This window comes from Eptatretus burgeri, chromosome 16 (genome assembly GCF_056783735.1).
Source record: "Eptatretus burgeri isolate ZD-2024b chromosome 16, Ebu_testis_v1, whole genome shotgun sequence".
Lineage (NCBI taxonomy): Eukaryota > Metazoa > Chordata > Myxini > Myxiniformes > Myxinidae > Eptatretus > Eptatretus burgeri.
Genome location: NC_140976.1, coordinates 42,713,911 through 42,738,367, shown reverse-complemented (window position 1 = coordinate 42,738,367; position 24,457 = coordinate 42,713,911). Strand labels below are relative to the sequence as shown.

The following is a 24,457-nucleotide window of genomic DNA, read 5'->3' as shown; positions in this document are numbered from 1 at the left end:
TATGATCCGCATAATGATTTGGCTTAGGTTTTACGCCAGATGCCCTTCCTAACGCAATCCTGGTCGCCTCTTACGACACAGGGATATGGTACCCCTATTCTAACCGGGGCATACACCGGGCCCAGTACACTGGTAGTCACTTCGCCAACTTCGAAAGGATGACAGGCAGTCAACCTCCTGGTGTGTATTAATTCAAGCGGCCAATGGGGCTTGAACTCAGGACCTTTTGGATCCCAAGCCGCTACCCTAACCACTACGCCAACACCAGGCTATGCAACACCTCTACTTACGAATTTAATTCGTTCTGGGAGTAGTTTCGTAACCTGAAACCTTCGTAAGTAGAGACGCCTTTTGAATGTAAATGCGCTAATCCGTTCCAAGCCCCGCAAAATTCGGACATTTTTTTTTAATAAATCATAAAAATGCATCAGAACATGAAACAAATACATGTTAAAATTAGATTACCGCACAATAAACATAAAACGAGAGGCACATAATGTAAAAAACAAAGAATAAAGGAAATAATAAAAATATTCATTTACCTTTTAACTGCTATTCTCGTTACGAACTGCGCCGAATTTCCCTCGCCTGTATCCTCCTTCACGAGGTCAGTGAAGATGGCGGTTGCCTTTGCGCAAATTAGGCCTCTGTCACTGTGTCACCAGCGATCTCTTTCTCCTTTATCCACACGAGTAACAACCTCTCCATCTCATTGTTCACTGCCGACCTCCTCTTGGAAATGACAGAGAGGCCTTTGGAAGGAGCCGTAGCTTTTAGGGCTTCCTTTTGTTTTATTATCGTGCCGATCGTAGATATATTACGTCCATATTCTTTTGCGAGATCAATCAAACGCATCCCCTTTTCATACCTTTCTATTATCTCTTGCTTTGTTTGTATGGCCAGAAAAACTCTTCTTCTTTTCTCCTTGTCCACTTTTCTTCATTGCTTTCTTGGGGTCCATTGTGAATAAAAGTTACTGTAATCCACACGCGTACTGTACTGTAACACTGTCCGAGCACTTCGTAGCGGGACCATAGACTGTATACAGTATAACTATATTTACAGAGCGGGACGGGGACACGAAGAGCATGCTGGGATACACACATACGCAAAGGGTTGCCAGGCAGATTTTAGGTGATAGCCAATGGCAGAGCAGCTACAAGTTTGTTTACGTTCGGGAAACTCTGGGAGCAGCGAAAAGCAGCGCGTACTGTACTGTATTTTTGACTTCGTATCCTGAAACGCCTTCGTAACTAGAGGCAATATTTTCCCGTTCAGGCGCTTCGTAACCTGAAACATTCGTAAGTAGAGGTACCACTGTATATATACATATCTATATATATATATACATATACATATCTATATATAGATATATATACATATCTATATATATACATATATATATATATATATATATATATACACATATACATATCTATATATATACACATATACATATACATATCTATATATATACACATATACATATACATATCTATATATAGATATATATATACACATATACATATCTATATATATATATATATATATATATATATATATATATATATATATATATATATATATATACATATACATATATATATATATATATGTATATACACATATACATATATATACACATATACATATATATATATACACATATACATATATATATATACACATATACATATATATATATATATATATATATATATATATATATATATATATATATATATACACATATACATATATATATATATATATATATATATATATATATATATATATATATATATATATATATATATATATATACACATATACATATATATATATATATATATATATATATATATATACACACATATACATATCTATATATATATATATATACATCTATATATATATATATATATATATATATATATATATATATTTATATATATATATATATATATATTTATATACGATATTTGTTATTGTACTTTTATATGAGGCTATAAACGTTCAGATCATTAATTTAAACTGTAAGAATCCTATTTTATAAAGGTTTCCCTGTCTGCTTCATGCTTGAAACACTTATACCAGAACACGAGAAAAGTGAACACCAAAATTAAGAGACAACGTTGGATATTTGACATCATTGCCCACCCATAATTTAAATTTATTCAAACAAGAATAATAGGAAAAACATTACATGCAATCAGTTGCAGAAGTAAAGTGAATCCATTTATCTTACAATTCTTGGCATACTATTTTGCCTGTTCAGTTAATGCAGCCTGTAGATGAATGAAAAAGTTCTAAGAAGCATTATCATTTGTAGTTTCAGGGGAATATTTTTTTTATCTGTCTTTTAGCATTGTTATAAATGAGTTTAATCTTTTGTAGGGGATTACCAAGAATACCAAGAGATTCCCCTTCATGCTGTACCCTGAAAGCCAAAGAGGTTGCTTCTGAGACAATAAGGATTCCAAGATCTAAAAGGAGGATGGCAAAGGAAAACATGTAAACAAGGAAGAGGAAAGCTGCCAAGCTTCCCCCATGCTGTTGGAAATCATGAAAGTCAGACTTTCCAAGAAGGGCAGCAACCGCTGAGGTCATGCTCTTCCCAAGAGTGCTGTAGCGTTCCAACCAGCCACCAAACACTGCCCAGAAAAGAAGGCCAAAGGCAACCATGGCAACTAAGAAGATCATGGTGAAGGGACACAAAAAATGGCTGCAGAAGACCATGGTTTCCACCATTGGCCTCAGCCAGCCCGATGAGCCCAGGATTCCAAAAATCCTAATGGAGGTGAGGAATGCAAGGATGCCTATAAGGTGCATTGAGAGAAAACTAAGGGAAAGGCACTGTAACATCTCTGTTGTCCCTGTAGAAAAAGAAGAGGACCATGTTATAATCGGTTGATATTGAACTCAGCAATTTTTTATACATATACTTGTATTTTATCCTCCCAATTGATTTAGAAATTAATACATTACTGTCACACCTCAAACCCTTATTCAGCCTTGATCTAATAGTGAAATGCAAAAGCTCTAGTAAAGGGTAACTCACAGGGTGTATTGTGTAATCTGACATTTGTCTTTGTTTCGACTACTTTACGGTGGTAGAACACCACCAGCAGGCAGAAACCCACAGAAAGTGCAAAAATGTTGACCCAAAATGGAAAATTTTGTAGCGATCTCCATTTCAATTGGAAAGCCTTTGACACCGTAGTGAAGGCTAAGTAAAGTGTGAGGATAATGAAGGCTGCATAACATATGTGTGTCAATGTCGCATCCAATTCTTTGAGTCTGAACACTGATATCTTGTGCGAAGTGATGAGCACACCTGGAAAACAATGAGAAAAGTTCTCAAAAAAAATCACGGAAATATTAAATTAATTCTGTGTTACTGTAAAAAAAAATCCTAATTATCTAAAACAATAATGACCAGAATGGTAATACAGAAAAGGTATTTGTGAAATAAAATATATGAATCAAACAGTAAACTAAAACCATTACAACAACGACATAATTAGAAGTAGTATATCAGGATTACGATCAGATATGTTCCCTGGACTGGTATCAAAAAGTCACTCCGACTGAGACCACCCCAACCCTGGGCCGGAGGGGGAGGAGAGTTGGAGGACTGGTTGGGGTGGGGGAGGGTATAGGAGAGTTGGAAGGCTGGGGGTGGGGTAGAATATTTTGAGGGCCTGAGAGGAACAGGAGAAGCATTTGTTAACACTGAAGAAGCCGAGACAAAGGCGATTGTAAACTCTATACTTGCACTGCATTCTGTTGACTCTGCTCTGAAAGGGTTTGAAGAAAATGGGATAGCCAACTGCAAAGTTGCTACAGATGGAATCAATTATGGTTCAGTGAAAACATTTCCAGGAATAATTCAATATTTAAACTGGAAGAACGGCAGTAGAGGATAAATGGGGCTTCTGAGGCAGCCATTCAAATGAATGGGGAAAAAGGGTAAAACTTTCTAACTTAAGCCCAAAAGTCCAAGATAGGGGACTGATTTTCTCCCCCTCCCATACAAGCAAATTTAAAATTGAGACCGACTCAAGCCCCAAAAGCCCAACATAGGAGACTGATTTTCCCCCCACCTATCCCCTTCCCTCACATATAAGCAAATGTAAAATTGAGACTTACTGATTAAAACACTTCTTTCCTTTCATATTTTCATTCCATTCAAAGAGCGAACCAATGAATATTTGTCCATGTTTTACTTTAGGGAATAACTTAATTTTCCTATTACATTCATCACCATCGAGTATATTCACAAAGATTACTTTGGAACTTGGTTCTTGGTTTATGTGTTTTTGTTGAGCAGAGATGAAATGATAAACTTATCTTTATGCTCTTGTTTGACCACTTCCTGAGCCACATAACATTGAGATTGTCGTAAATTGTTTTTCCATTGTTCAATTGATAACCATCAAAGTTTTCAGTCCATTCAAGGATATTTTTTTTCTTTACATCCTCCAACTTATTTGTAATTAAATTTATCCGCTTATTTATTTTATCTACTTTTACCCCGGTTATTTCTACAATAAGACCGATTTGATATTTCTCACATTCTTTATGTTTCCCATTTAAATACCAAGGCTGATTACATCTCCACTCTTTGGTTTGGTTATTGCTTGATTCTATCATTTATAAATCAGTAAAAAGATGGCGGTAGCCTGTTAAAATTCCCAACCCAATATCTTAACACTTGTACTTATAACCATAAGGGAGACTATTGATCCCACTCTCTAAAATATATCTTTTATCATCAAAAGCTCCTAATGCTTTCGTATTTATCTCTTCTGTATATAATTAATGTTTATAACTGTTATTGTATTCATTTTTCTGCACTCTTCCTTCTTTAAGGTTAAACAGTTGTAATAATGTTTAAAGTTTGTTTCCTTGATTATATTTTTCTTTATTCCCTTTTGCTTCTTATCACACCTTTCAATGTTATTATTATCAGTATTCATAAAAGTATAAGACTTTGATCTCAATCCTATAAATTCACTCATGACCTTCCCACCCAATTCATCTTTAAACTTACCAATAACCTTTCTATTCTTTGATGAAAACAACACATCACCTGACTTTTAATTACTTGCATCATATATATCAATATTATCAATCATATCCTCATATACATCACTTGTCTTAATTTCTAATATAAAACTATCTGTATCCATACATAACAATGACACATTAACCTTATACTTTGATTTTAAATTATTATAGTAATGGTCATACATTAACGACTTTGACAAGTCAAGAATTGATGTTCTTATATAAATAGGTTTATCCATTTCAATACTCTCTTTTTTCAAATGGATAGCAAAAAAGTTCTCTGAAATCACCTCCGCTCATTCAAAACTTGGTCGATTAATTAACTTTGAAGCCTGTTTCCAAGATGTAGCAAGTCTTATGTTTTGTCGATTCTTAACAGTTTCCAGTCTTTCCAAATACAGCATTATTCATTAATTTATAAAAGTCCTTCTCAAAATCTGCCTTTGCTTCTGTTCTCCTTTTTGTATTAAAATCAATATACTTCTTTAACTAATGACTTTGTATAAATTTCAAAATCCTATGAATTTTCCTCACTCTCAACCCAGCAGATAAATATTGTCTCAAGTTCCTTTAATGCAAAACATAACTTTCTTTATCATTTAATGTCATAAGTAGTTTTTCTGGAGATTAACCTTTTATATTGAATGACTGTTGGTAATCACTTAACCATTCTTTTCTTGGACTTTCTTTATCAGGGGCATAAGGTAGGTCTTTATGTTTGTGATGAAGTTCTTCTGGATATTTTAAATCAACCTCAAAATAATATCCAACTTCAGCTTCATCCAATTATTTTTGAGAGGAGACAACAATGTCTTGTAAAACTTTTCATAATGTTTTTCTTTAACCCATTTAAGTTTTCCATTAGGTAAAGCTTGAGACAGCCCACCCATACAAATTGTTAGCATCATAATACATCAGATAAGAGTTGTCCTCATTCTTATTATAATCAGGAAGATATTTGATATTTGCTTTAGCATATCTCTTGGAACACACTTGAGATATTCCTCCTCTTTTAGCCTTCTCTATCCTTAAAAGCATATCTATATCACTGGTTCATTCCAAATTTTGTTTTGTCATTTTTAACATAGCACTCAAAGCCAAATGCGGGGCCGTGTAATAGTGAGCGGGGTCTAATCCATAAGAATTTTTATTATGACAGACTGTTCTAAAAGTTTCAAACACATCAGCCAATAACAATACATCAGTTTTAAGATACAAATCATAATATTCTCCAAGATTCTTTATATTAAAAACTTCTCCGAAACCTTTTTAGCTTCTGTATAATCTCTATCGGAAATTGAGTTTTATTCGACTTGCCATAGAAACTTTCCCTTGAAGGAAGTTGTGTTTCTTTAAACTTCTCAAATGAATTCATATAGTCATACGGATATATTGTTACGAATCTGGAACCCATCGCACACAACAGCGAGAGTCCTTGTAGTTATATGTGTTTCTCGTTAGGGTCCCATCCCTTGTTTAATGGGTAATTAAGTGTACGTGCGCTGTGAAGTTATTTTATAGTCAGGTCTTTAAATGCTTAGATCTGACAAACCAACCACCCTGCCATTCCCATTCACAACTCCTCCACTGAACTAGCGCTATTCCAGGCTCCCCCTTGCTGTTCTGTTGGAGTGAACAGCACGTTCCCATTCAGAAGTCCTCCACTGAACTAGTGCTTTACCAGGCTCCCCCTTGCTGTTCAGTTGGAGTTTTCACAGCGTGTCAACACACCTGATCCCTGTCCAATCAGGAGCGAACAGCGTGTCAATACACCTGATCCCTGTCCAACCAAGCGCGCACAGAGCGTCCGACACCGAGGCTCCGCCCCGCTCAGGGAGCGAATAAAAAGACCAGGCTCCCTTTGGAGCGTGTGTTTGTGTTCATGTTCGTGTTGGCATCAGAGCCTGGTTGTGTGTCGGAGACTGAGGAGAATCACTTGCTTCGCCTGCCTTGCTGCCTCCTCGCTTGTTTTTGCGGTCTGGATCATGCTGTCGTCTGCCGCTCCACTCCTGGTGCCTTCGTCCTTGACGCTATGTGAAAGCTGCGCGTTTGAGTCCTGCCACTGAGCCAGATAGTCGAAGGCCGCACAAGGCGAACAGGTCCAAGCACAGGCTCTGGTCTCCAGCTCACCTTTCCTCAAGCTGAAAGCCTTCAATAAAGACCCGACGAGGTCCGTTTCTTTTGGGTGTGTGTCTGTGTGTGGGCCCCATCTCTTAAGTAGAATGGTTAAGTGCTTTTGCAAACTGTATATTGCCTGTCTGATATTCGGATAACTCTGCCCTTATGTGCTTCCCGCTCCGATTATTATTGTAATAAATTTCCCCATTTTTGAATGTCCCAGCTCGTTCCCTGTCATTTCTTTTATTGGCTTAGCACGGTGCGTGTTGAGAAATAGCGAGGCAGTAAATTGTTCCTTTGGACCGACAGGTCTCAGTAACCTCCGCTCGGGTTACACATGGTTCGGGCACGGTAATGGCTCGTCCCGCTCGAGGTCTGTCGAGGGTGTGAATTCCCCGGTAGCTTTGCCACGTGGGTAATTAGGTATATTGAAGTTTGGCAATTAACTCTACCCCACGTGGTCGAATTATTGGCGATTCATGGTCCTGTAAGGGACCAAAGGAATCTGGGGATTCAAGTTTAACCTTTCAGACTTATCCGAGGGTCATGACCTAAATTCCGGTGTGTTTGGTGGAGCCAACTCTACTGCTCCCGCTAGCGGTCGTGCACGCCACCGATACCCGGCCCCACAACAATATTCCCTTCTGTGATAAGAGATCAATCTCTTCTTGATTTGAGAAATGTGATTTAAGATTCGGTAAGTTTTTAATATTTGATGCTAAGTTAGATAATGGACTTGCCATAAACGTGTACGTGTCAAGAAATCTGATATGGGTTATGGGGGATGTATGAATTGTTTTTGTGAAAGCGATGTATTTTTGATCTGTGTTGGGAATGGCAGAAATATCTCCAGATGTCTTTGAAAGTTCATTTATAAATAGATGTGCGTCATAGTGAGCGTTGTTGTGAAGAAAGACAGGAATAAAGTTTGGGGGCTTGTAATTAAGATTACAACAGGAATGAGCTGGTCCTTTATATTTACCAGTCAGATGACAGTGATCCCTATCCGTTCTTAAGGTTACGAGAGTTTTAAGCCTGGTGTTGGCGCAGTGGTTAGGGCAGCGGCTTGGGATCCAATAGGTCGTGAGTTCAAACCCCGTTGGGCCACTGAATTAATACACCAGGGGGTTGACTCAGCCTGTCATCCTTCCGAGGTCGGCGAAATGAGTACCAGTGTACTGGGCCGGTGTATACCCGGGTTAAAATAGGTGTACCATATCCCTGTGTCGTAAGAGGCGACCAGCGTTGCGTCAGGAAGGGCATCCGGCGTAAAACATGTGCCAAATCACTATGCGGATCATACGGATGATCCGCTGTGGCGACCCCTAACAGGAGCAGCCGAAAGAAGAAGAAGAAAAAGAAGATGACAGTGATCCCTAACCTTGACCTCTCCCTCAATTTTCTCCTCACAAATATGACAGAAACTGTTCTTTCTAAATTCCTTTTTCTCTCTCTTTGTTTACACTGGTTTACAGGTTTTAACCATTATTTCTCTTAGTCTTATACAGCCTTTTTCCAATCGTCTTACAAACTCCTCTTATCTGAGACATCTTCTCCTCTATAAAGTTCTAACTTGTATTCATCACCAACAGATGATTTGATATAATAGCAGAAACCACAAGGAGTATGTTTTTGATATTTATCTGTGTATGATTTATTTGGATTTGGAGAAACAGTATCTATCTTTTCAAGGATACTTTCAAAATCAGCATATATCGCAAACGGATGTTTTATAGATTTGTTAAAATCTTTGAATGATATGTTTGAACCTGCTTTTGGTAAATTGATTAAGGTTGATTTATGATTACGACAATATTTTGAATGTTGATTTAATCGTTCTTTTGTGTGAAAGGAGTTGAGACAATCCCTTATAAGAATACGTTTTACATTTTCTCTTATATAGTTGTGATTTGGTTAATCTTGATAAAAGCATAATGTCATTTTTCCTTTGAAGTAAAGTAGAGAAGGCCAATGTGTGTTTCATCATTTTTATAGTTGTTTGAATTTTTTTATGTCTGAACTTTGTTTGTATCCATTAATCCATACACATTAACAGATAGATTATTCATTTTCTCAAATTTTGGAATATCTCTCAATGACATTGGAAACTTTAAATCTTTAACATTTAATGTATTCTCGTATTTCTTCAACCCTTTCAGGATTCCACTGTGGGGGATGTAAGTCAGCAAGAACAGACCATAGAAAACATTTAGTATCTTTGGTTTGAATATTAACAACCACTTTCTTAAGTTTTATCTCTTTTGGTAAATCAATACAAGAAGAAGCTTGAAGAGGATCTGATTTTAAGATGTGTATATCTAAAAAGATTATTTTTGTAATAGCAAATCCACCACCGACTACAGTGTTATCAACATCTTGTTCTTGTCTCTGGAGTTCATCGTAAACATCACATCTTACAAAATCTTGAAATAATGAGATAAAGTGAGGGTTTGTCCTCATATAGGGAGTAGTTTCATCACCTTCTCTTACCATATTCAATTTTACTCCCATATAAAACTTTAATGCTTTCATTGCACTTAATGTGTTTTTAATTATCGTTTCAATGCTTGTTTAACCATATCAACAGCTTCAATGATTGAAGATGGTCCAGGATCTTGAAAGCGAAACAATCTTATTTTTATATGTCCTTTAAATGCTCCATCAGTATTTTCAATGGAGAATTTAGTGGCACCTTCCCTTTCTTCATTGTTCTTGTGTTTGTGTGATTGAACGTGTTTATTATAAAATAATTTTAAGAATATCATTATCACATCTATCACAATGTTTTGTTTCTTGGTCAAGTGGAGATATTTGTTTGAAAAGATTGAATGTGTGTTTGTTGGTTTGAAGGTGTTTTTTATAACATTTATATTCATGATTACAAACATCGCAGTACGTTGTATTCACCATATTTATAAACAAAATTTGGCTTAAAATAAAATTTTCTTATTGAAAATTTCATTTAATATATAGGTGAATCTGTGCTTAAAACCATTTTATTCTCCAACTTTTTTCACTTAATAAATACAATGTATCAAGACACAAAAGACAAGTTTCAACCAATCTCTTCATTTGTAAAAGATACTGAGATATATGTCGAGGATGTAAAATTGAATAAAGATAAATATAACAGATATTGGATAAAAGCAATTATGGTGAATTATTTTCCTTCAGTGGGAGGGCTTTTAGTACATCTGGAAGAACATCAATGAAAGTAGCTCCAACAAAAGTTTCTCCTCTCCTTCTGGCAATATATTCACAACTAGAAAAAGCAATGAAACAAGAAAAAGTATCAAACAAGTGGTGCCAGGCACAACAAATCCTGCCCATTTATTGACGAAGTTATGTGTGAAAAACGATTTTGACCTTTTCGTGACCTGACCTTGACCTTTGACCTAATTGGAACCAAAAGTTAACGGGGTCGTCTGAGGTTCATTACCCACCTGTGGATACAATTTGACAGTGTTTGAGCCAGCTGTTTTCCCGTAAAGTTGTATTTTCATAACCATGTTTTAGTTTTAATGGAAAATTTGTAATTTTGACCGATGACCATGACCCCCAAAACTTCAGACCCTACCGATCTTCACAAATATGCATTTTCACTACAGGAATGGGTAGGATTATAAGTGACAAATAGAATAAGGTTCACTATAAGCTTAGTTTGAAGTAAATCAGATCATTTTTGATGAAGTTATGAGCGAAAAACGATTTTGATCTTTGTGACCTTGACCTTTGATCCAATTGGACCCAAAAGTTAATGGGGTCGTCCAAGGTTCATTGCCCACCTGTGGATTAAATTTGATACTGTTTGCTAAAGCCGTTTTGCCGTAAAGTTGCTAACAGACAGACAGACAAACAAACAAGCAGTCATAGATTGGTACTTACGAAATGGTCAACTTGACCTCTGACCTTGTCTAATAAAAGCTGTCTCGAGAGAAGGTAGTGATGCAAACCAGAAGTTTCTACGATGATTCTATACCAAACCATCAAAAATCGAATGTTTGACCTCACTGTGACCTTGACCTTTGACCGATTTTGACCAAAATCTAAGCGGCGCTAGCTAGCAGCCTCCTGAATCATGTGGTGTAATTTCACATTGGTAGCTTCTTCCCTTCTCGAGTTATCGTGCCTACAAACAAATACACAAACACACAAGCAGTCATAGACTGGTACTTACGAAATCGTCAACTTGACCTCTGACGTCTAATAAAAGCTGTCTCGAGAGAAGGTAGCGACGCAAACCAGAAGTTTCTACGATGATTCTGTACCAAATCATCAAAAATCGTAACGTCGATGCAAGCAAAAATCTCCATTTCTCCACGCAATTATTTAATATTATTTTATCAAAGTCACAAAACCGTAATATTCAGCCATCCACCAACAATTTTGCATAATCCGACGGCTTAGCGAGTCAGGCATGTGACGATAACCTTTATTGGGATAAAAAATGACTTTTAAACACCATCTTTATCGAAAACACCATCAGCGCGCACACAGAAAACCTTTACGTGATCAACGACGCCTCTGCTTGAGCGCGCTGTGACGCGGCGAGTGAAATATTTTTTATACAATCTTAAAACGTCTCCAAAACATCAGATTTTTACCAGAATTTCAACAACCGAGTTTTAAGCATCCTAAGCGATCGCAAAATCCAAAGACAAAATTAAAATCGAAGTTAAAACGAACTCGTAACGTCGACCAAAGCAAAAATAATCCATATCTCCACAGGAATTTATGGAATTATGTTTGACCTCACTGTGACCTTGACCTTTTACCGATTTTGACCGAAATCTAATCAGCGCTAGCCATCACCCTCCTGAATCAGGTGGTGTAATTTGACATTGGTAGCTTCTTCCATTCTTGAGTTATCATGTTTTGGATGTTTGACCTCACTGTGACCTTGGCCTTTGACCGATTTTTACCAAAATCTAATCAGTGCTAGCCATCGCCCTCTTGAATCACGTGGTGTAATTTGACATTGGTAGCTTCTTCCATTCTCGATTTATCGTGCCTACAAACAAACACACACACAAACAAACACACACACAAACAAACACACACACAGATGACAGAAGTCATCAATATACTTACGAGATCTTTAGATTTCGTAAGTAACAAACTGGACGATTACAATATCCCACTCCCTCCCTCCGGGGGGCGGGATAAAAAGAAAAATCTCATGGATGAAGCTTGAGAAAGAAAAGCTAAGACCATCTGTAATATGCAAGGAAAAATTTGTATTTTTTTCAACAACCCTAAAGATGTAAATATATCTGGTGAAATGACATTTCATTCAATAGTAGTTAAGGATAATTTTAAAATTACCTTTAATATAACAAATGTAGTAGATGAATCTGTTAATGGAAAAAAAGTATATCGATATAGATGGTAATGTTTTTTTCTACAAATTAAATACGAGTCATTATTCAACTGAAGATTTTGAAGGTTATGAGAGTGATGATAATATCTCTGTTGGAACAGAAGACAGTTATGATACCGAGAGTTTGTGTTCAAACGATAGTTATGAAAGTAGTTTTATAGATGATTGTAAAAGCACCAATGAAAGTACAGAAGATGATACCGAAGATGAATTTTAATTTAAGCAAAGTTTTACTTTATAAATATGAATAGAATCCCCGATCTTGAGCCCCTTGAATTCCCTGATTCTCCATATGACAAAATAGAGAATGTCTTGCATGTGAGAGAGTGGGATTAAACACAGAGTCAAAAACCTATAATCAATGTATATTCTGTGATTGTCTTCTAATTAATGACAATGAAAAATATAAAAAGGAATATAATTCTGATAGATTTACACCAAAAATGAATTACTTTACAAGATTGATTAGAGACATGAATGTAAAGTATGGGGATGATAACACACACCTTTCCTTTCAATGAAAGAAACTGAACATATGCGAGAAATGTTCAAAGGATTGTTGTTTTATATTATTCACGATTGCCATTTTCAGGGAAATATCAACACAAGATATTGTATAAATAAAATAATGGATTATCTTGAAATTAAACCCGAACTAAGGATAAAATATAGAGTTTCTAAAAAAGCCAATAGTTAATTAAATAACCTGTTTTCCAAATATATAAATGAATGATTTTTTTACCCATTTGGGAAAATAAGATAAAATTTAACAACCATAAAAATCTTCCAAATTCATTAAGATGTCTCATAGTTGGTTCAAGCGGATTTGGAAAAACCTACTTACTTATGCTCATTACTCCCAACTTTTTAGATTATGATAATTTAATAATTTTCAAAAAGTCGAGTTTTCAACCTGAGTATCAACTACTCTCACAAGGTTTTAATGCTGGTCTTCAAAAAGAAGATATAATCGGTTTATTTAAACTTTAAAACAAACTAAATGATTACAACATTGAAGAAATAATACAACTATTTTGTGATACACAGATATATAAAAAGAAATCAAAACCGATAACATGTATTCGTAGTAATAATACGGATGATCTGCCTTGTCCCCAAGATTTGGACAAAATCAAAAAAGAACCTCGTTATCTTTGATGATTGTGTTGATGAGATAAACCAAACAGTAATGGATAGCTATGACACAAGAGGGAGACATTCTTCTTGTAATTGTATTTATCTTAGTCAATCATACTTTCAACTCCCTCGTCGCTCAATAAGAAACAATGCCAATACTTTATTTTATTTTAGTTAAATTCAATAGATATAATCAATTTTTGGAGAGACAATTGTTCTATATTATGTAGTAAAAAGGAATCTGGGGATTATATGAAGCACATGACTGAAAAATATAAATATATTGTTGTGAAACAAGATGAGATATGAAGGGATATATTTTTTATTTTATAAACAATTACATATATAAATGACAACTATTATTATGAATCTTGGGGGTAAATCTCCTTCTGGAAAAAAACTTTCATAAATCAAGGTTCTTGCATAGTACAAATGAGAATATTGTAAATTTGCTTAAAAAACACTCCATGATACGCATTGAATCTATAACAACAAGAGCAATACGACCTGGAGAAGTAGAAGGTGAAGATTATTACTATATTTCAATAGAGGAACATATGCGATTGAGGAATGAAGGTAAAATATTTGAGGAGGTTTCTCTTGGTACAACAAAATATTCACATTGTAAGAGTGAGTTAAAGAAACTAAACTCTGGTGGTCTTGGGATCTCAGAAGCTAATCCAGAAGGAATGAGACAAATTATTAAACATCTGAGTGGTAATGGGGTTAAGATTTTATCATTCCGTTTTGATGTTGATGAAGAAACTCAACGCAAACGTATAAAAAGCAGAGATACAAGTATTAGTGAAAAAGAAATTACAACTCGTATTAAGGTTAATAAAGAATTTGATAAAATATTTAAAGAAAAGGATTTATTTGAACACATCAACTTTAATGATGAAGAAAAGGAAAATTTCCCTGTTGATCTTTGCAATTCATTAAATGATATTTTCCAATAAATAAATTGATGCGAAAGAAAGAGCACGAAGATTTAAGGATCATCAAGATTTGGTTTCAAAAGTTGTAAAACAACAGGAAGACATAAAGAAGAAACGCAGACAGAAACTAACAGGTGAAGAAGCATTTGAAAGAAAACGAGAGAAATTTTTTAAACCACTTTTAAAAACTTCCCAAGAAAAAATTATCGATGCTTCCACAGTTCCCACAATAGAATATACTCCTAAAAAAAACTTCAAATGTTAAAAGATTTCAGTCAATTGATGGAGGAAGAATTTGAGCATATAGGAGAATTAGAAGATGATGATGAAGGATTATTTCAACAACTGAAAGAGATCAATCAACCCCCTGATTATGTTCTGAATGCTCTTCAAAACAATAAATATTCAACAGATTCAAAAACAATAGCAGGTCTCATTCCAACAGAACAACCAGCAATATTCCATCTTGCTAACGAAAAGGTATTGATATTTAATGATGAATTAAGGTTCTTGAATTCTGCTCAACCCCTGTTAAATTAACTCCCAGATTAATGTTTCTTCTCACAAAAGATGGAAGACAAGGTTCAACTGTGAGGGATGAATCAAAGTATTTTGATAAACCACTGGATATGAAAAATAATGATGATAGAGTATATATTGATCTGCTGGATTCTCTTAATAATAGGGTTAGTCTATCTGGTAAAAGTAGGAGAATGAGAAGGAGAAACACATTATTCAGGCTTTAAGTATCCTTGGTTTAGGTGTTAGTTTTCTTCCAAATGACCCATCCCAATTAGTTAATGGACTGTTCGGTAGTAAGAAGGCGAGAAATAATTGTTTTAATGAAGCATCAGCCATTCTAGACCAGTTGATGAACATGAAAATAATTAATAAATGTCAATACAAAGACATTTTATCTCATATTAAATAAGATGAGAAGCACAATCCTTCGTTTTAATTTCACAACAAGCGACCACACATCTTCATTCCCATATCCACTACAACTTAACGCAACAAAAGAATATGAGGTGTCTTTATTGTCCATGGAAACTTATAATATCTTATTGAATATAACCGAGAAAATGACAAGTTTAGTTGCAATCCGGGAAGTGGATACAAAACGATAACAGTTTCACCCAGAGTATATGAGATTTCTCAAATATCTTCCGAAATTGCTCGTCTTATGAAAGAACAGGGTGATGAACCAAAAATATTGTTAAAGATATTCAAAAACAGACTTCAAAATAAACGATGAAACTTAAAAATAACTACAAGGTTGCTTTCACAATTGATAATTCATTTAGAGAGTTATTGGGTTTCTCCTCAAAAAAGATTGAAACTAATGGGACGTTTTATAGTGATAATGTCATTCAAATATCCTCAGGCATAAATTCGGTATTAATTCACTGTGATTTGATTGATGGCGCTTATAATGATGGAATAAGAACAAATACAATATTTTCATTCAGCGCATACTCAACCCCAATTGGTTATAAATTCAATATGAAACCCAAAAATCTGGTTTATCTACCTGTGTCAGGAAAAACCATATACAGAGTAAATTTTAGGATAACCGACCAAGATAATCGCATGATTTCTTTTAATGGAGAAGTTATATCCATCAGAATTCACCTACGTGAAGTTTTCCAATAAATAAATACGATGGTTATTGTGAGGAAACACAAGTTGGGAAAATATAAAATAATTACAGGGGATGGGAAGTTCCTTTCCATATACTACAAGGGTGAAGGTATGTATCTTGGTAGAGGATACTATAAACCGAAGAGACAAAGGAGTGTCGGATATCAATTTAGAAAAAAAGGAGATGGGATAATTGATACTCTAATGGGTATAGGTTCAATTATTCTTAAACATAAAGACCTAATTGGTTCAACTGCTTCTGCTGTGGGAAATGTAGCAGGTGCTATAAGGAGTATAAAAGATGTCCAAAAGGAATCTCATAAATTACAAGCAATAAAAGAAATTAAGAAAGGAAAAACACAGTTGTCTCCCCAAGAACGACAGAAAATAATTCAAATACTTGGGTCAGGATTTCAAAAGTTTTAACATCTTTTTTCCTAAATAAATACAAGTATGGAAGCAATTGATTGTATCTATGATTTGGATGATACTATTATTATCTCAAACTCGACTAAAAAAGAAGACTACTTCAAGGTAAATGCAATAACTGGAACAGACTGGAATGCAAATGGTACAAAAAGTTTTGAAATAAACAATCAACAAACATTTGAATCTAGCCGAAAGTTTCTTGTGTAAATTTACATTCACTAAGGCTGGGAATAACACAAACACTACACTCGTGAATGATTTCTTCTGGAAAATGTTTGATAGTGTTCGTTTGTACATTGTAACACAAGAAGTTGAAGCGGTCGATTATGTCTCTGCTACATCTGAAATGATGAAATTTACATGATATTCATTTAGTGATAGAATGGGAAAGGGGGCTGTCGAAGGTTTTATTCCTGATATGGCAACGGGAACAAACACAGACCCTGGATATAGTCAAAGGAAAGGAATGTATAATGATGATACAAAAGCAGGTAATAGTTTTACTGTGGCAGTTCCTCCTAAAGGTATATTTGGATTTTGTGATCATGATAAAGTTCTGTGTGGTCTTAAAATTAGATTTCAACTGCAAAGGAATGAAAATGAAAATAGATTGCTTTTTGATGTGGCTAATGCTTTTGCTGCTCAGAATAAATTTGTTGTTGATGAAATTAGTTGGTATATTAGTGAATATACTCTTGATCTTAAAACAGAAGAGATGTTGAATGGAAGACTTCACTCAACGAAGCCATTCAATGTATTGTTACGGCTGTGGAAATTCGTAGAACACCATAAAGGTTCCTTAGATCAGTTATCCCGGTAAGTGAGTGTTCAGATAGATTTCCCCACCATTGTTTAGAGGGAATTCTTCGTGTTCACCAGGCTGTGACCCTTTGAGGTAGGTTTTTCTGTTGCTATTTTTATTTTGGACCGACCATATCACGACCACCATTACAGCAACCAACTTCGCCCCCCCAAACAACCACAACGCCAACAACAACCACCACCAACCACGCCACAACGCCAACCACGCTACAATCGCCACAACAAGTACGCCACCATCTAACCATCTTCCCCACTATGCCAGCTATCAAACACCATCCTCCACAAACCACGCTACAACCCTTTCCGCGTCGAAAACCGTCCGAGAACGCGAGTAAAAAGACCGAGAAAAGAAACCTCCAATGGTGCACGGGTTTTCCCGCCTTTTTTCTCCGTATTTGGTGTGAGTGGAAGGGCAAGGCAGCTCGTTCGCGATTGGTGGATATGAGGAATGAGGCGCTAGTAGCTGAGGAACGCCCCTTTTTGAGAAGCTTCTCGAAAAGGCTTGAAGGGAGGCGGAGCTGAAAACGGGGAGCGGCGAAGCGCTGAGCCCCAGGGGATATAAGGCAGACAGCACGCGAGCTTCGTGTCTTGGTCTTCGGGGTGGCCTTTGTCTGTCTTTCTTTGGTGGTTTTTGAGCTGGAACTTGGTCTTGGTCCTTTGTCTTTTAAGTCGGTGTTCGGGTCCGTCGCTGGTGTGGTCAGTCGCTCTTGCGGTCCAAGCTCGTGGCTTTGGTGGTTTCGCCTTCTGGGGTGGACGAGGTAGAGGTGCTGCCTTTCCCTCTGGGCGCAAAGTCACGAGGGTTGTGTGTGGAGGACCAGCTATGCCACGCAGTCAGGAGGAGAGTGCCAGAGAGAGCTCGCCGACCACCGAGGCACCTCGAGGGTGCAGGTAACCTGCTACGGTCTCGCGAGACCCGTTCGGTCTTCCAGGTCCCGTGTCATAAAGACCCAAGTGGTCCAGCCTGACCTTATTGTCTGTGAGGGGGTCCTTTTCTTTTGGGCTTTTGAATGAATGTTGTCATGGTGCCGTCTGTCAAGTAAAACTGTATAAGTGACTGTACATAATAGATAGACGGTATTAGATCTTTCCTTTGCATTGTGTTTAGCTGTATAGTTGCATGCGTACGTCCTGCAATCTTCATAAATGAACTGCATGCGTGTTTTCCTTTTGTTCCCTATTTGCCTGCATACGTGTTGTCTAAATAAATATGCCTGGTTTGAATGTATCCCATTCGTTGCGTCCTCTTTCCCCTTTTGAAAATGCCATCTTGCATTGTGGAATAAATAGTGGGGTTTCAAATACCCGTTAAATAGAATCGGATCCGGCGAGGTCAGCGATAATACCCGCTCGGTTATGACTGCAGAACGGAATGGACCGCTTAAGTGGTTCGTGTCCCAAGCCGAACTGCGTCGAGGTACGGCTGCCCGGTCGACTCCTCGCGCAGGTACTTAGGTATATCGAATTCGGCGAGTGACCCTATCCTGCGCGGGTAGACAATTGGCACGGCCGTGGTGGGGTTGAAGACCCACGCGTGACAGGGTTCCGGCGTTAGCTCCGGAAAGTCACGACTGAATTGTCCGTCCGGTGGGCGACGCGGTTGCGATTAGAGGTACGCGGCCGATCGCACGCCGGCGGGTGCGAATTCGCAACAGTATCATACCTTAAAAGAAGATGCCAACACGTTAAACTGAACCAAACCACTTACACGTGGAATTTGGGTGTTCTGGAAGGAAAGCCACGATATCTGTGGATCATTTTTTTAAAAACCAGATGGTGGTATTGCTACTGATAAGAATAATGCATTGAGTGATAATGCTAAGGTGAAACAACTTCACGTTTCTCTAGATGGAACATTTTATCCACGAGATAGATTGGAAATTAATTGGGGAAAAAATGATTATGCTGAAGCATACAAGTCTTAACAAAAGGTGTGTGAAAGTAATGGAAATAAAGAACCCATTTTGGATATGACAGCATTTAAAAGTCTGTATACAATCTATGCGATTGACCTGAGTGCTCAAAAGGAAACTATAAAGTCTAATCGAGTGGATACTTCCCTATACATTGAAAGAGGAGAGAGTGAAGAAGTTGATTCATATTGTTTGCTTTCGGAAGAAAGAGAATTACAGATTAATACAGATAATGGTGTTATGATTAGTCTCAGATAATTTTTTTTGATAAATAAATGAGTGGTAAAGTGCCAACTGGGGTATATGTTAATCAAATCAATCTTCATAAACTATCATCTTGTATTCAAAATCAAAAGCCTTGTATGATTAACGTAAATACAATCCAGTGAAAAGGAGCAGTAAGAATTGATGTTTTGCTCACAAAAGAACAGGTGAAAATCTTGAACGAAACTGGCTCACTTAAAATTAAAATGTCAAAACCCAATGTTGAAGAAATATTCAATTAGAGAGACGAGTGGAGGATTTCTCCCATTTCTAATTCCTTTATTTGCTGGTTTAAGTGCGGCTGGAGCATTGACGGGTGGTATTGTTGTGGGCTGGTGTTCGGTGGCGATAAGCGACCATTAGGTGGTGCAGTAGAATCGTCTCCCACCGAACACCCGGAATTTCGGTCGTAACCCTCGGATAACTCCAAAGATCACGGGTCCCTTAGCAGACCATGGATGCCAATATTTTGACAGCGTGGCGTAGGTTTCATTGTCTCGATCTCCAATATACCTAAATAACCACGCAGTCTAGCTGCTGGGGAAACCACACCCTCGGCCGACTTTGTCCGAACCAAGTCGCTGTTACTGACTCGGATCCGGCGTAACTTACCAAAGCCGCGCCGGACCAAATTAACAATTTACCAGAGGTTTAAGGGTGTATATATATATATATATATATATATATATATATATATATATATATATATATATATATATATATATATATATATATATATATATATATATACATATATATAACACACAGACAGATCGACATGTATAGGTATATTGCTAAAAATGTCGGCTGACCTGCAGACTGCAGTGTATATAAAAATGTATTACTGTCAATTTTCTAAAAATATAACATACTGTCGTGCTTATCTTTCTACAAGACACTGCATGCTTCCAGCACACACACAAAAAAAAAAACAGCCGTTTTTACAGCCATTTTTCCCTACTGTGCAGGGGTTAGCTTTTCATGAGGCAATGTTTTATGGCCAGATGCCCTTCCTAACGCCAACCCTGGTCACCTCTTGCGACACACAGGGATATGGTACACCTATTCTAACCAGGGCATACACCGGGACCAGTACACTGGTACTCATTTCGCCGACTTCAGAAGGATGGCAGGCTGAGTCAACCCCCTGGTGTTAATTCAGCAGCCAACGGGGCCTGAACTCAGGACCTTAGGATCCCAAGCCAGCCACCCTAACCACTAAGCCAACACCAGGCTCATTGCAGCACACACAGCCTTTCCAAAAATGTCACTGGGGGAATAACGACATGCAGGAATCTCTTCAGGGCTATATAGCTTTTAAAATATCATGACCTTTGGGTGCAGCTTTGTAAGAGTTTATTTTGTTTTCTTACTCCTGCAACATCAGTCAGTCTATTACCCCCACGCACCAAGTGCAAAGTGGGCTTAAGCAATTGGTTCACTCTGTCCGTCTGAGGACAGAGTAACAATGAGCTTCAGACAAAAATGGTGGCAACTAGTGATGCAACCACAGAGCTAACGTTGTCCAAAATATCTGTTTGTTTTGTGCATCTTTATCTCAAAGATTGTTCCACAATCGTCAGTTTCTCTGATAAGAGTTGGCAGAAGGTTCAGCTCTGGGCTCTTCCATTTGACTCATGAGCTTTGTATGGTTGCCATTATGCATGCTATTCAAATTTCACAAACAAAGGTAATATAGATTGTGCTTGGAAACGCCAACCAAGAGTTAAAAAGACCCTTCCCGTGTCCTTTTTCTCAAGGCGATGGGTCAAATGCAGGGTAAGGTGTTCTATGAACTCTCAAGTTGGTTTTAAAATGGTTTATGTAATTTTATAATCTACATTCTGTACTGGGCTGTTCAAACTATAAGAAAGTGGTGCTGTCCCTTTGACCATCACCAATCAGGTCCTGTCTGGGAAATTGTTCTCGTGAATTTGGAATTAAAAGTAGTGTTAATAGAAGATCGTTAAAAAAGGAGCGTGCAGTTTAAAGAGTTTGTGTGCCCGAGAGCAGAGAGTGTGGTGAGGAGCTTTAAATGATCCTTTTGGAAAGATCGGTGGTGCTGCTCAGGGGAGATCATCTCACCGTCCACTGATGGTTGGAGAGATGATGTCCAAAGCTTTTGTTCCTATAAGGCCTGGTGGTGGTCATTGGTGAGTGGACATTCAGCTCTCAGTAAATTTGGCTCTGAAGGCCTGTTGAGGTTTACCTGAATTGTTGCTCCTCTAAAGGGGCCCGAAAAATGTGAGCTTAAACGTTTTCCTCTCCCCCACATCCTTTCCTTTGTTTTTCCCAAAATATTTTCATCATCTCCTTTCTAATGTAAAAAGTCCTTAGTTTAGCGAGCCCTACACTGTACCTTCTCTATGGCAGCATATGTCCTTCCTCAGATGTAGTGACCATATTTTAGTGGTCCTCTTTGTAACCAAACTTTCTCCAATAAACACCCTGGGTGTTTATTTTTTTAACCTCTTCTTGGGGGGGGGGGCACATAATGGAGGATGGAACATCCTGTACCCATCCATTGGGACCATACTCTGTACAGAACGTCAGAGCTGCTGAAGCAGTCTCCTGGGCTATTGGGCACAATCCTGGAGAGGTCACCCCTCCAACACAGGATACTCAAATGGCTCAATCATTCCAGCAAGCTGGTACTCATTTTGCCAACCTCAGAAGGATGACAGGCTGAGTCAACCCCACCTGGTATTAATGAAACAGCTGAGTGGGATTTGAACTCAGGACCCTAGGATCCCAAGCCCACCACCTCAACCAATGAGCCAACACCAAGCATATCATGTATGTGTATTGGTTTGTATTTTTTGCATCTTTAGCAAACTTTCATTTTTCTTCAAACAACAAAATTATTTATGGCATTCGCATACTTATGCATACCAATTTACATGAACTCCATGGAGTCATCACTATCGAAAATTGGCTCATGAGCCATGGCACTTACAACGGACTTTCCCTTAATTAAAAGTACTCACGGCACTTTCTTCAACTGATAGAGAACACAACTCAGCTCAATTTGTGGAGAGCATCTTGCGCACATAATTGTTGTTCCTGCTGTCCTGGTGGCTGTGATTGTTGATGTTTGTGTGCTGCTTCCATTCACATTTACATATTATTCCATTGCTTCGAGAAGTGTTACGATATATAATTTAGTGTTCTCCTTCCGTGTCCACCATGCTTTACTCTGAAGGGTTCCAGCTGTCGTAGGACAATAAAAATGTGACTGTTGGAGCTGCTGCATTAAGGTCCAAATCCCGTTTCTTCTTCTTCTTAAATCATGGAAAGACAGGTTTTTAAAACAGGCATCTTCATGATGAAACGGACACAATTTTTTGTTCTAAGTAAATCGATTATTCGCTTTCCAACGGTCACATTTTTATTATTCTTTGGCAGCAGGAACCCTTTATAATAAAGCATGATGGACACACACAAGGGCTGCGACTTTTAGTAATAGATACACATATTATGAAGGTATCCATTGGTTGGCAGTTATTTTTTGCTTGTCACCAATAATCACCCTCAGGGTGTTTCTTGGAGGTCGTGCTTTATTGTATGGGGGCAGTTTTTTTTTCATCCCCCTCCGAGGGGCACGTGCATATACATTTAATGGAGGAAATGTGGTATTTTGGTCATAGTTAAGCCAGGTGGTATATGAACAATCCAGTTGTTCATTTGATTTCTAATTTTTCAGATTGTGAAAAATGCATCTTGTGGGCATGTTTAGAACCCTGAAGAAGGTTTTATATCTGATTTTGTCATTAAACCAAAGGAAACTAGAAGGGCACTCTTCAACGTCGCAATGTCGCCAGATATGCCTCTGCCCATATTATGACATCATTATACATACTTGTTCCAAGTTTAATTTTAATCCCTGAACCCAGATTCAAAATATTAAATAATTCTGGCTGCCAGACCATGCGTCCGATCAGATTGAAATTTAAAACATATATTCTCCATCACGACTAAATCATAACTGTGATGTCTTACTTCGATTGATGAAGCGGTTCAAGAATAAGAAAGTTTTAAATATTTCTGTTCAATCTAATATGGCTGCAAGACCATGGGACCTATTAATTCCTTGTGAACACCCTGGTGTCCCCAAGGCTTGGGGAACATGTGGGTGAAGTTTCCCTTTGATCTGTCAAGCCATTCTGGAGAAGAAGATTTTAAAATTTTATTCTTCAAAAAAAATCACAAATGCTAAACCATGTGACCTATAATATCATAAGAGGATAACTTTTTGTTCGTCATGGATGGGTGATCAGTTGATCATACATGTAAAATTTCGCCTCGATCTGTTCAGCCGTTTTGGAGAAGATTTTTGAAGGTTCTTTATGTTAAAAACAATATGGCGTGCCAAACTACATGACCAATGATGTCATCAATTTTTTTTCCCCCATACAATTTAGCCCTAGATGACCCTCAAAAATTTTCACACTAATCGGATAAAGCATTCAACGTATGCAATTATAATGTCATAATGAAACCACCTATGGCATCAGCAAAAAAATCATCCTTGCTTCCCATCAGGAGTACTTCATATGTGCCAAGTTTCAATTTTTTCCAAGGAGCGGTTTTGGAGATACGGAGGTCCAAAGTTTTTCTTTTTTCCAACATGGCTGCCACACCATGTGACCTATGATGCCATAATTATGATTAAAACATTCGACATGGGTAGTCGCACTTCAGGTGAAATTCCCTGTCAGTCGGATAAGCAGTTGCAGAGAATACAG

The 24,457-nt window shown here is 37.3% G+C and overlaps 1 protein-coding gene across 2 annotated transcripts in view; it reads right to left on the bottom strand.

Moving 5' to 3' along the window:
- Positions 1-2,150: 2,150 nt before the first annotated feature.
- The window catches only part of LOC147010959 (polycystin family receptor for egg jelly-like), a 217,149-nt gene continuing 194,842 nt past the window's right edge, over positions 2,151-24,457 (bottom strand). For both annotated transcript variants that reach the window (XM_085860350.1, XM_085860351.1), the window contains 2 exons: positions 3,062-3,337; positions 2,151-2,876 (listed from right to left, as the gene is read on the bottom strand). In XM_085860350.1, the coding sequence (XP_085716476.1) occupies positions 2,335-2,876; positions 3,062-3,337 (818 nt within the window). In that variant the 3' untranslated portion in view covers positions 2,151-2,334. The remainder of the gene's footprint in view (positions 2,877-3,061; positions 3,338-24,457) is intronic.